The sequence below is a fragment of the Macrobrachium nipponense genome, chromosome 8, assembly GCF_015104395.2.
Source record: "Macrobrachium nipponense isolate FS-2020 chromosome 8, ASM1510439v2, whole genome shotgun sequence".
In the NCBI taxonomy this organism is placed as follows: Eukaryota; Metazoa; Arthropoda; class Malacostraca; order Decapoda; family Palaemonidae; genus Macrobrachium; species Macrobrachium nipponense.
This window is the reverse complement of record NC_087203.1, coordinates 49,309,814-49,322,566: the sequence shown is the minus strand read 5'-3', so window position 1 is coordinate 49,322,566 and position 12,753 is coordinate 49,309,814. Positions and strand designations below refer to the sequence as shown.

The following is a 12,753-nucleotide window of genomic DNA, read 5'->3' as shown; positions in this document are numbered from 1 at the left end:
CAAGTGGGCACAGAGTATTGTGTCGAAAGGCCTGGGTTGGAGTTGGGTTGCGGATCCTCCTCCATCCAGACCTTTCCTTCAACTTCCATCAAAAGAAATGACGGAGTATGCGGAGGACCTCCCTCCTTCAGAAAGGAGCAATAGCGAGTGTCAACAGATTAAAGTTTCAAGGTCGCTTATTCAGCGTTCCAAAGAAAGGCTCACAAAAAAGAAGGGTAATCTTAGACTTGTCCCGCTTAAACTTGGCCATTCGCTGCGACAAGTTCAAAATGCTGACCATCTCGCAGGTGCGGACTTACCTTACTTCCCCGTGGGGCCGTCACCACCTCTATCGATCTTACAGACGCATACTATCATATCCCTATTGCAAGACACTTTCGCCCTTATCTGGGCTTCAAGATAGATCAAGTATTCTCCTTCAAGGTAGTTCCTTCGGTCTGAACGTGGCACCCAGGGTGTTCACGACGTTGGCGGAAGTAGTCGTCCAACAACTGAGGTCTCAGGGGATAATGGTAGTAGCGTATCTCGACGATTGGCTGATTTGGGCTCCAACAGTCGAGGAATGTCACAAAGCCACACTGAAAGTAATTCCAGTTCCTAGAGTATCTGGGGTTCAGGATAAACAGGACAAAATCAAGACTCACTCCGGAGTCCAACTTTCACTGGCTGGGCATTCAATGGAATCTATCCTCCCATACTCTGTCGATTCCATCAGCCAAGAGAAAGGAAATAGCGAAGTCAGTAAAGCAATTTCTAAAGCACAAATATGCTTCAAGGAGAAGCCAGGAAAGAATCCTGGGTTCCCTCCAATTTGCCTCAGTGACAAACATCTTGATGAAAGCCAAACTGAAAGACCTAACCAGAATCTGGCGCTCACGAGCAAATGTCAGATCCAGGGACAAGTTGTCATCAGTCCCACAGATTCTACGGAATCGTCTGCGCCCTTGGGCAAAAGTGAAGAACCTGTCAATATCAGTACCCCTTCAGTTTCCTCCTCGGGGATTACCATCCACACAGACGCTTCCATTAAGCGGCTGGGGAGGATATTCTCAGTTCAAGAAGGTTCAAGGAACCTGGTCACCCCAGTTCCGCCAGCTTCACATAAACGTATTAGAAGCGATGGCAGTGTTCTTGACTCTGAAGAGGTTATGTCCGCCAAAGAACTCCCACATAAAGCTAGTTCTGGACAGCGCAGTGGTAGTCCATTGCGTAAACAGGGGAGGCTCCAAGTCACGACATCTGAATCATGTCATGGTAGCCATCTTTCCCTCCCCTGGCGGACAAGTTCAGTTGGCACCTCTCCTCCACCCATATAGCTGGAGTGAGAAACGTCATAGCAGATGCTCTATCCCGCTCAGTTCCTCTGGAGTCGGAATGTCACTGGACAACAGTTCGTTCCAATGGATTCTCCGGAGGGTTCCAGGTCTACAAGTAGATCTATTCGCGCATCTCAAGCGAACCACAAACTCCCATATTATGTGGCCCCCAACCTGGACCCTCTGGCCTATGCCACGGATGCCCTGTCCATAGATTGGAACAACTGGGAGAAGATTTATGTCTTTCCTCCAGTGAATCTTCTCCTGAAGGTACTGAACAACTCAGGACGTTCAAGGGTCAAGTAGCTCTAGTAGCCCCAGACTGGCCGAAGAGCAATTGGTACCCTCTGATTCTGGAACTGGGTCTTCGTCCTCTTCGGATTCCCAATCCCAGGCTCTCCCAGTCAGTACAAACGAAGACTGTGTTCGCTTCCTCAGGAATTCTCAAAACCCTAACTTTATGGACTTCATGAAGTTTGCGGCTAAAAAACGATGCAGATATTGATCCACGAAATATTCTTTTCTTGGAATCTGATAAAAGGGATTCAACTTTGAGACAGTATGATGCTGCAGTCAAAAAGTTGGCAATCTTCCTGAGAGAATCAGATATTAGAATCATGACAATCAATTCAGCTATATCCTTTTTCAGATCTTTATTTGAAAAAGGCTTAGCAAGCTAGCACTATTACGACAAACAAGTCAGCCTTGAAGAAGATTTTTCAACTCGGTTTCAACATAGACTTGACAGACTCTTACTTCTCGTCTATTCCCAAGGCTTGTGCTAGACTTAGACCTTCAGTAAGGCCTACGTCAGTGTCGTGGTTCTTGAATGATGTTCTAAAGCTGGCTTCAGAAACAGACAATACGACATGTTCATTTATAATGCTCTTAAGAAAAAAAACTATTTTTATTAAGCTTGGCTTCAGGAGCTAGAATTTCAGAACTGTCGGCGTTATCCAGGGATCCGAATCATATAGAATTTCTTCCCACAGGGGAAGTTACTATTTCTCCGGAACGTAGCTTTTTAGCAAAGAATGAGGATCCTTTGTTGAGGTGGGAACCGTGGAAGGTTATACCCCTTCCGCAAGATGTTTCTCTTTGTCCAGTATCGACCTTACGAGCCTTTCTGTCCAGGACATCCTCATCCTCTTCGGGTCCTCTCTTTAAGAGAGAAAAAGGTGGTACTTTATCTATTAAAGGTATCAGGCAACAGATCCTGTACTTTATTAAGCAAGCCAACCCTGATTCCTTCCCTAAAGCTCATGATGTCAGGGCAGTTGCCACCTCAATTAACTATTTCCAACACATGAATTTTGATGATTTGAAAAAGTATACTGGATGGAAATCGCCGACAGTATTTAAGCGTCATTACTTAAAGTCCTTGGAAGCTCTGAAATTTTCAGCAGTTGCGGCGGGTAACATAGTTTCCCCCGACTCTGCTTAATCTTAAGTTGAAGATCCAGATCTCCTTTCTACCTATCTCATTCAACAGTTTGTCTATACCTACCATGTTCATCTACGTCTACCTTGAGTCTTAGCTGCTCTTGTGATAGTACAGTGGGTGTCCCTTATTTTTTTGCTAGGGTCACCCACAATTGTTTGCATATTCTGATCTCTATGATGTTGTCCCCTTTATTTTTTATGCTTAGGTTGACACATCTACATTTGCAATGGTTACGGGTTTTGTATATTAAGACATAGACATTTGTTTACTAAATTATTGTCTAAGTTTGTTCAAATTCATTTTATTATTATAATTGCTTTATTTACTTTTGTACATATTAACTATACACAAATGTTAAGTTCAACATATATTCCATGTAAGCCCTGTACATATATGTTAACTTTAAGCTAATTTTAAGGAATATTTTCTAACTTGTATAATTGTGTATATGTATATTTCTTAGCAATTATATTTCTTTATTTTATTTTAAGTTTTATTGAGACCTTATTTATTTATTTTCTTTTACAATCTTGTGCTAATTCTCTGGTACGATTTCGCGCAGTGACACGAACTGAGCCCAGAAAAGGGATTTTGAGGTAAGGAAAAATCTATTTCTGGGCGATTGGTTCGTGTCGCCCAGCGAAATCCCACCTACCCACCCTCCCTGCGCTCAAGATTGTCTGCTAACTTCAGGATGGCCACCAGAGGCGCAGCAGTCGGCAGCTTGGGATGGAGTAGTAGTAGTTGCTGCCCACTCTGTGGGTCGGCTCCCCTCTTGTGGGGGTTTTGTCGTAGAAGAATTTCCTATTGGTACGATTGTCGTGGTAGTGGTCTCACTCGCCCTAGTGTTCATACCGACGCCCTCTTAGAGGGTGAGCGAGTCAGTGGTACTGACCTTTTCTTTATTTTATTTATTCTCTGGTATGTGTTAGTGCATTTACCTTAGAAATAATGGATTAAAGGGATATTTCGCTGGGCGACACGAACCAATCGCCCAGAAATAGATTTTTCCTTACGTCAAAATCCCTTTTTTATTATTCAATGTTATTTCATTTACACATATAAGCTTGAAAACTTATAGATTACATAAAAAATTAAACACTTGATGGTGCTGCCTTAGCTAAGTTTGTGTGGCATTCAACTAATTAAAAGATGAATTCACAAGATTTAGTCAAGCCCACAGACAGCACATTCATTAAATAACAAGGCACATTATCCTTAGCATTAAGTATTGTTACTTTATGTAATTGAGAAAGTGTTCTGGGATGGCCAGCCAGCCAAAACTCCCATTTACTTTGCTTAGACTCGTACAGATTAAGCCAGTTCTTACAGCATTTCCATCCCATTTAGGATAGAATCTGCTTAAATGGGGGGCTATGTTATGGGTATTAGGCTTGGTCACCATCAAATCCATGTAAGATGGCCAACCAGTGCAAAGCCTATGAATCTGGTCAAAGGCTCTTCTCAGTTTAAATTCAAAGGAACTCAAAGAAGAAGAGAAGTAGGGGGCATAGAAGGTCCAGGTAGTGAACAGAGCTACTGCGCTCTCATGGCACTCATATTCTATATATAAGAGCAATCCTGGCACCTTGCTCAGAGAACGATGCCTAGGTTATCTCTTATCTTAGTAAGTAGTTTGTATTTGTGAAAATTTAACTGCAACCCGAATTAGTGGCCAAAGAAAACTTATTTTACTCTGAGGGAAAAAGTAAATGGCATCCCATGAATTAGGGATAACTTTAGTATATGTACGAAAATGGATACGTATGTACGTATTAGTTCCTGAAATTACTTTTATGCCAACCAGTTATTTCTTTATTAAGGGTAATGAATTAAACTAACTTTTAAATCAAATTACAGTAACTTTAATTTCAATTAAACGTTAGCCTAATACTTAGGAAGCATGATTAGGGTCATATTTAGTGTTCAAACTCTAGAAGTAAGCATTTATTTCTATTTTTAGAGACTGTGCCAAACTTACGCAAAACTTCCTTTTATGTGAGGGGGTCTGGAACCTAACCTCGCGTAACCTTGTATTACTGTATACGATATGTGTACCATAATATCATCATCATCGTATACGCGAGGCTAACTTGTCAATGTTATTCAATTTCTCTTTGTACTGAATTATCATAAGCCAATGTTGCATTGAACCTAGAGAATTAGCTGAAATAATTACTATGCCATATTTGTATAAATTATACTGTGTAGTGTAGGCTAGGCTACCCTATATGTAAAGATGATACTGATTACCCTAGTGTAGGCTAGGCTAGTATAATATTCTTATGGTAAATTAACATGGGCTGACTTATATCCAAATCGTCTTATGACCGGTTGGTCGTAACCATTTGCAGTCATAAGTCGACAACTAGCTGTATAGTCTTTTCTGGTTGGGTCCAAAGAGTTTTTCCAGGTGCCTTTTCCAAGGCAGTTGCTATTTTGGTTTCAGTTGGGTTGGTGTGAAGGTGGTGTTAGCGTTTGTATCCCCATTAGTTTTGCTACTAGTCTTGCTCCTAAATATGCCAGGTTATTTGTTTCTGTGGTACTGATGGTGTGTATTAGTCTCATTATTTCATTGACTTCACTTGTTTTCTCCCTCAGTTTCCTTGTCTTGTAGGCTTTCAAGGAGGGGATCTTTGTTCTCTCTGTATCTGGCTTTATCCATTGTCTGATCTTTTCCAGCCATTCCGTCCTCTCCATTACTTCCTTCATGTTTCTTCATGTGTCGCTGTTTGGTAGCTCATCATTCCTGTCATCTTCTGTGGTATCATCTCTTAGTTTGTCTTCTTGTCCTTCATTGCTAGGTGAATGTGCTGTTCTAAACCAGACACATAACTAAAAGTTGTATTAGTCCAAATAAAAAGCACTGTTTGTTCATGAAAAAAGAATTTCAGAAACAAAAAGAAAGAGACAGAATAAAGAATTCTTTAAAAGTGGTTGAGAAGACTTCTAAAAATAGATTGGTTGATTGGAAGAGGGAAAGAAGAGGGAGAACTGTGTTGTACATATGTCATCTTCACACACTCCTATATTTTTAGCAATCATTCATTTCTTTTTTATGGGTAATGTAGTAAGCTAACTTTTATATGAAACTACAGTAACTTTTATTTCATTTAAAAGTTAGCTGGGAGCATGATTAGGGTCGTATTTAATGTTCAAAGCTGCATTACTCTACATTGTATGGTTTCTGAGCAATAAATACTTGTAATGGTATTGGGACTTTATGGACACCCTGTACATATCTGGCTGCTAAAAGCATGGGCAAGCAGATGACAGATAAGTGAACTGTTTATGACAAAAATTTTGTATTTTTTTATAGCACTTTTCATTGTTTCAAGTCTATATTACTATTCTGACTTTTTTATTTTCAATAATTGTACTTATGCCTGAAATAAATGTAACCTTTCATGTTTGCATGCTAGGAATGGCAAAATTTCATCGTTGCCAATTTAGCGGAGCTTCACACATACGCCAATGCATTTACAAACTGTTTCCATGAATTCTAGTTGTCATAGTAATGGAATAATGATGAAATTGCTCTAAGATGTTTATATACTACAAATAGAAACGCTAATTTTACTTATTTCCACAGTTTTGTGTAAGGCTTATACCCAGTTTGCAGGGTAAACACATACCAATTGGCAACAGTGAGGGAGCGCGAACAGCACCGTAGCCACTGTTCACAGCAAAACTGTTGATATTCGAGCCAGGAATCTAGTTACTTTTTCAGCAACGAATATTTTCAAATTAATTATCATGAATACGTAATAAATTTATGTAATTCACAAACTTACACTGATGTTTAACTGTTTATTTCAAAATTATCCAGCGCACTCTTCTTTCCTCCCAAAAAATTGTGAGTTTCCTAGGACTCGAGGGCGATCGTCATCATCATTTAAGATTGTTGTGAAGAGAGTGTCCCAGCGTCTATGGGTACGAGTGGTGTGCGGATTTAGCACAGGAAATGGAAAGTTTATTGACACAACTGACTCCACAAACATCGAGATGGCGTCAATCTTCTACACGTAAGGTGTTTTAAGTAAAAACTTCCAAAGCGTCATGGAGGAAGTTTGCACTGCGCATGGCTAGATGTTCATTAACCTCTGTTTAATCTTAAATTATGACATTATTTTGTACTTTGGGAGAAAACTAATTTCGAGAGGAAAGTAGAGGTCTCAAGGTGTTGCTTCCACGACCAACGACTCATGACGGGTGTCCATCTCTGGTGTCAGGATGTGCTAAAAGTACTTTTTCTGGAAGGTGGGTCAACGAGCGGGCAAGACTGGCCCAGGTAGTCCACTCAGTTGTTTCCCTAGATGCTAATAAAAATGAGACAAAAATCATCATTATGACTGCATATGAAGACATAGCAAACTAAACAGCATCTTCAAATAAAGATACAGTATACAGTATTGAGTTAATAAGAAAATAAAAACTGAAAAGTACACAATAACATATAAAAATATACTGGAGAGATTACTATTCACCTTTGTGGTTTACTGATATAGGGTAATACATCGCTGTGCAGGCACTTGCACGGACTAATGAGCCACTTTTTAACTTGATATTTAATTGGTGAAATAAAAAGGCAATTCAATATTTGAGCATTGCATTCAAAAGATTCAAGTTTCATCAACAAAATGAGATATATGAAACTTTTGAATCACGTGCCTTGGGGGATGCTGTGAGCTCATGGATCAAGGCGTTGTTTTGTTTACAATCATTACCCAGGCGCGCAAGTGCGAATTTCTTTCTTCTCGCACTAAAAAGCATCAGCGATACATCTCAGAAATTATTTTGTCACTTTCACATAATTTTTGAACCATTTTATATTAGCCGTTACATGGAGTATTATATATGAAAATGTGCGCAATTTCATGTAAAATACAACAAAAAACAACTCATGGTTGTAGCTTTTATCAGTTTTGTAATATTTTCATATAAATAACGATAAGTACCAAAATTTCAACCTTCGGTCAACTTTGACTCTACCGAAATGGTCGAAAAACGCAATTGTAAGCTAAAACACTTATAATCTAGTAATATTCAATCAATTACCTTTATTTTGCAACAAATTGGAAGTCTCTAGCACAATATTTCGATTTATGGTGAATTTATGAAAAAACTTTTTCCTTACGTCCGCGCGGTAACTCTTCCGAAAAAATCATAAACTTTTTTGTCCGATTGTCGTAATGTTTGCACCATTTTAAATTAGCCATTACATCAAGTTTTATATATGGAAATGTGCACAATTTCATGTAGAATACAACAAAAAACAACACATGGTTGTAGCTTTTATTGGTTTTGAATTATTTTCATATAAATAACGATAAGTGCCAAAATTCAACCTTCGGTCAACTTTGACTCGACCAAAATGGTTGAAAAATGCAATTGTAAGCTAAAACTCTTACATTCTAGTAATATTCAATCATTTACCTTTATTTTGCAACAAATTGGAAGTTTCTAGCACAATATTTTGATTTATGGTGAATTTATAGAAAAAAAAAACATTTTCCTTACGCCCATGCAATAACTCTTCCGAAAAAAATCAGAAATTTTTTCGTCCGATTGTCGTAATGTTTGCACCATTTTAAATTAGCCGTTACATAGTTTTATATATGAAAATGTGCGCAATTTCATGTAGAATACAACAAAAAAACAACTCATGGTTGTAGCTTTTATCAGTTTTGAAATACTTCCATATAAATAACGATAAGTGCCAAAATTTCAACCTTCGGTCAACTTTAGACTCGACTGAAATGGTAAAAAAACGCAATTGTAAGCTAAAACTATTACATTCTAGTAATAATCAATCATTTACCTTTATTTGGCAACAAATTAGAAGTCTCTAGCACAATATTTCGATTTATGGTGAATTTATGAAATAAACACTTTTTCCTTACGTCCGTGCGGTAACTCTTCCGAAAAAAATCATAAATTTTTTTGTCTGATGGTCGTAATGTTTGCACCATTTTAAATTAACCGTTTTGCTCACAGTGCGATTTGTATACAATTATATATGAAATTTTTTTTGTGCTATCATATATTCCAATATTTATATATGATAATTATATTTTTTTAATTTCAGATGGTTGCACACTAAACTTCAGGCAATGACAAAAAAAGGAGCCAAAAATGAACTCCTAATCTTGAAAATTAAGCGTGCTGTGATTTTTTGAAAAAAACTTTTTCCACTTTGGCGCTCACTCGCGAACGCCGCCGGCATACGGGAGACACTTTCGGAAATACCGGCTCGGCGTTTAAGGGCTAGGTGGCTGTTAGCTTTTCTGGTTCAAAGATATCATAGGAAAACCTCTAGTGAGCATTTGTACACATGAATTAAGGTAAAAATGAATGCAAAGAAAGGCTGGTTCATCATTTTCAAGTTAAAATTTATTTCTCTCATACGACATGTCACACTTAAACTTTTTTCACCACAGTTGTCAAGTTAAATTTTAATGCTTTATTGTGAGGATAAACCCCATTTTAATGAGCTCTAAAGATGGCATAACAAGGTGATTATGACTTATATTTCTCCCTGGGTTCTGCACGTACAGGTGGCTTTATACTCAAGAATTGGATGCCTCTAGGAATAGTAAACTCGCAAGCACTTAGCAACAAACCTAAGCCATTAACAACAACTACCACCATGTGCATTGGCTACAGTATGCTAGGAAGGCAAAATATAATAGGTATTGGCCTCGATACAAATCAATACAATTCATTACTTTAATATTAACCTACAAGAAGACTGATCTTTTGGGGTGCCATTCATCTACTCCTTGCTGAGGCTTTCAAAAGGATAGGTGGGCATAAAACAGCCAGTAATTCCTTCACCCTAGATCATGCAACAGTATTCCAGTGCAACTACTGGTACGTATACCAAAAGTAAATATGACACACATAAAAATGGAAGGTTCATATTTTAGCAAGAACAAAATAAAATACAACTATTTAACACTCACTTTGCAATCGGCAGTAAGACATGAAAATACCACATTTTCTTCTTCAAACTGAATCATCATGTGTCGAGTTTCCCAGTTAACATTCCAAGCCTGCAATGAGGGTTAGAGAACAATTTCCTATACTAATTTATTAAACCATATCATGAATCTTATATATGTTCACAAGCATCTCCTTTTCATACCAAAACAGCAAAGCCTGCAAAATTGATGACAAGAGCTCTCAACAAATTGGCATGATACTTTTTTTTTTAATATTTTTCCATTTTTCCATACAAAAAATTCTCAGTAAATATAAAAAATCTTTAATTTTATCCAGATTTACACAACATGGGATTTTATTTAATATGAGAGAGAGAGTGTGAAAGTAAATCATTTACCTTCATGGTATTATAACGCCAAGTCTTGATATGATCCCCTGTTCCTGGTTCCATTCTCATTATCCTGTTGAAAGCCACACCTAGCAACTCCTCACGCTGAAAATATTATAGAATCAAGTAAAATTCTAATGAATAAATTTTCATAATCTTTTTAAGACAAAACCTTCATAATCTGTTTTGTCTGTATGCTGAAGCAGTATTTCACTCCATACACTACTAACATGTACTAGATCAAACAATTTCAAAGTGATTGTGTATGATATGTATTTAATGCATTTTAAGGCAAGAACAGCCATGTTCATAAGTGATGCAGCAAGATTCTTTTTGTATTGGTATCAGTTAAATTTTCACACTTAACATGACAGTTGCCAAGTAATGATAACTTTTTTACTTTTAATGTCATAAATGTTGATAAATTTGTGAATTCGCAGCTAGCATTATTTTCACCATGGATATACATATGATCTCTTATGCATTGGTACAATTCGTAATCAATGTGAAAGGAACTGGTCTTTTCTTTGACACTCCTTAGCACAAAGCAGGGTCAGGTATGATGATAAGAATTGCCGTCAATGGCAGCGCACACAACTTGCCACTTGTAGTGGTCATCATAACTACCTCTACAGCATATAACAACCGACCTAATAAGCTGAACAGTCATAAAATGTTATAAACAAGAATTAGAATTGCAAATGGTTTTCTTTGAATTTTGAAGTTTTAGGATATGTTCAAACAGCATGTGTGCTCTAAAATGATTTACAGGACTAACAAAAATAATCTAAGGCTTCTGAGGTGTAATCTTGTTTACTAAAGGATTCAATGAAGAATAAAAGATGACAATGATTTCAATTATATAGAAAAGACAACCATTAATTAAATATTTAGTTGTATTAATACCAAAGCTTATGCAACATTTTTTCCTGACTAAGAATGTTCTTTTCTTGAAAACCTCATAAAGTAACTTAGTGTAAGAATATGAAGATAATAACTTCATATGCTCTCTGGCCAGAAATATCTAACATAGAATTGTGAATGCTATATGTAATGTATATTTAGCAAGAAACCTAGCATGTCTAGGCCTAGAAATAAAGCTCTGGCATTAACACAGTATAATTGCATAGGTGAATATTTGCTAATGAACATAATTTTTGAAGTGGTTAACCCTTAAACACCAAAGGGGTATATTAAAAATCGTCTTCCGTGTGCCGAGGCGGTCTCGGAGTGAATGCGGAAGCGGAAAAAATATTTTTTTCAAAAAATCACAGCGCGCTTAGTTTTCAAGATTAAGAGTTCATTTTTGGCTCCTTTTTTGTCATTGCCTGAAGTTTAGTATGCAACCATCAGAAATGAAAAAAATATAATTATCATATATAAATAATGCGATATATGATAGCGCGAATACAAAATTTCATATATAATTGTATTCAAATCGCGCTATGCGCAAAACAGTTAAAGGTAAAGAGTTAATTTTTTTTCGTTGTACACTAAATTGCGATCATTTTGGTATATAACACATTGTAAAACGATAAAAGCAACACAGAGAAAATATTATCACAATATAATGCATGAATTCGTAACGCGCGGACGTACACAAATATTTTTTTCAAAAATTCACCATAAAACTAAATATTGTCCTAGAGACTTCCAATTTCTTTCAAAATGAAGGCAAATGATTGAATATTACTATACTGTAAGAGTATTAGCTTACAATTTCAGTTTTCGACCATATCTGACGAGTTAAAGTTGACCGAATGTCAAATTGTTTTATATATTTTTTTTTATATGCAATTATTTCGGAAATTAGAAAAGCTACAACCTTCAAATATTTTTAGTTTTATTCTACATGAAATTGCGCACATTTTCATATATAAAACTCTATGAAATGCCTAATATGAAACGGAGCAAATATTCCGAGAATACGACGTACGCATTTCGGAGATTTGTGGCAGAGAATCCGCGCGGGGAGGGAAGAAAAGTTTTTTTTTTAATTCACCATAAATCTAAATATTGTGCTAGAGACTTCGAATTTGTTTCAAGATGAAGATAAATGACTAAATATTACTAGACTGTAAGAGTTTTAGCTTACAATTGCGTTTTTCGACCATTTCGGTAGAGTCAAAGTTGACCAAATGTGGTTTTTTTTCTATTTATCGTGATTTATATGCAAATATTTCAAAAATGAGAAAAGCTACAACCTTCAATTATTTTTAGTTGTATTCTACATGAAATTGCACACATTTTCATATAGAAAACTTTATGTAACGGCTAACTTAAAATGGTGCAAACATTACCACAATCGCACGTATGATTTTTTCGGAGGAGTTACCGCGCGGACGTAAAGAAAATGTTATTTTTTTCATAAATTCACCATAAATCGAAATATTGTGCTAGAGACTTCCAATTTGTTGCAAAATGAAGGTAAATGATTGAATATTACTAGAATATAAAAGTTTTAGCTTACAATTGCGTTTTTCGACCATTTCGGTAGAGTAAAATTTGACCGAAGGTTGAAAATTTGTCACTTAATATTTTTTATATGAAAATATTTCAAAACTGATAAAAGCTAGAACCATGGGTTGTTTTTAGTTGTATTGTGCATGAAACTGCGCACATTTCCATATATAAAACTTTATGTAACGGCTAATTTTAAA

At 36.6% G+C, this 12,753-nt stretch overlaps 1 protein-coding gene across 7 annotated transcripts in view; it reads right to left on the bottom strand.

The window, feature by feature from the left end:
* The window catches only part of LOC135222767 (unc-112-related protein-like), a 466,776-nt gene that overhangs the window by 17,481 nt on the left and 436,542 nt on the right, over positions 1-12,753 (bottom strand). For all 7 annotated transcript variants that reach the window (XM_064261019.1, XM_064261018.1, XM_064261022.1 and 4 more), the window contains 2 exons: positions 10,103-10,198; positions 9,726-9,815 (listed from right to left, as the gene is read on the bottom strand). In XM_064261019.1, coding sequence (XP_064117089.1) covers positions 9,726-9,815; positions 10,103-10,198 — 186 coding nt within the window. The remainder of the gene's footprint in view (positions 1-9,725; positions 9,816-10,102; positions 10,199-12,753) is intronic.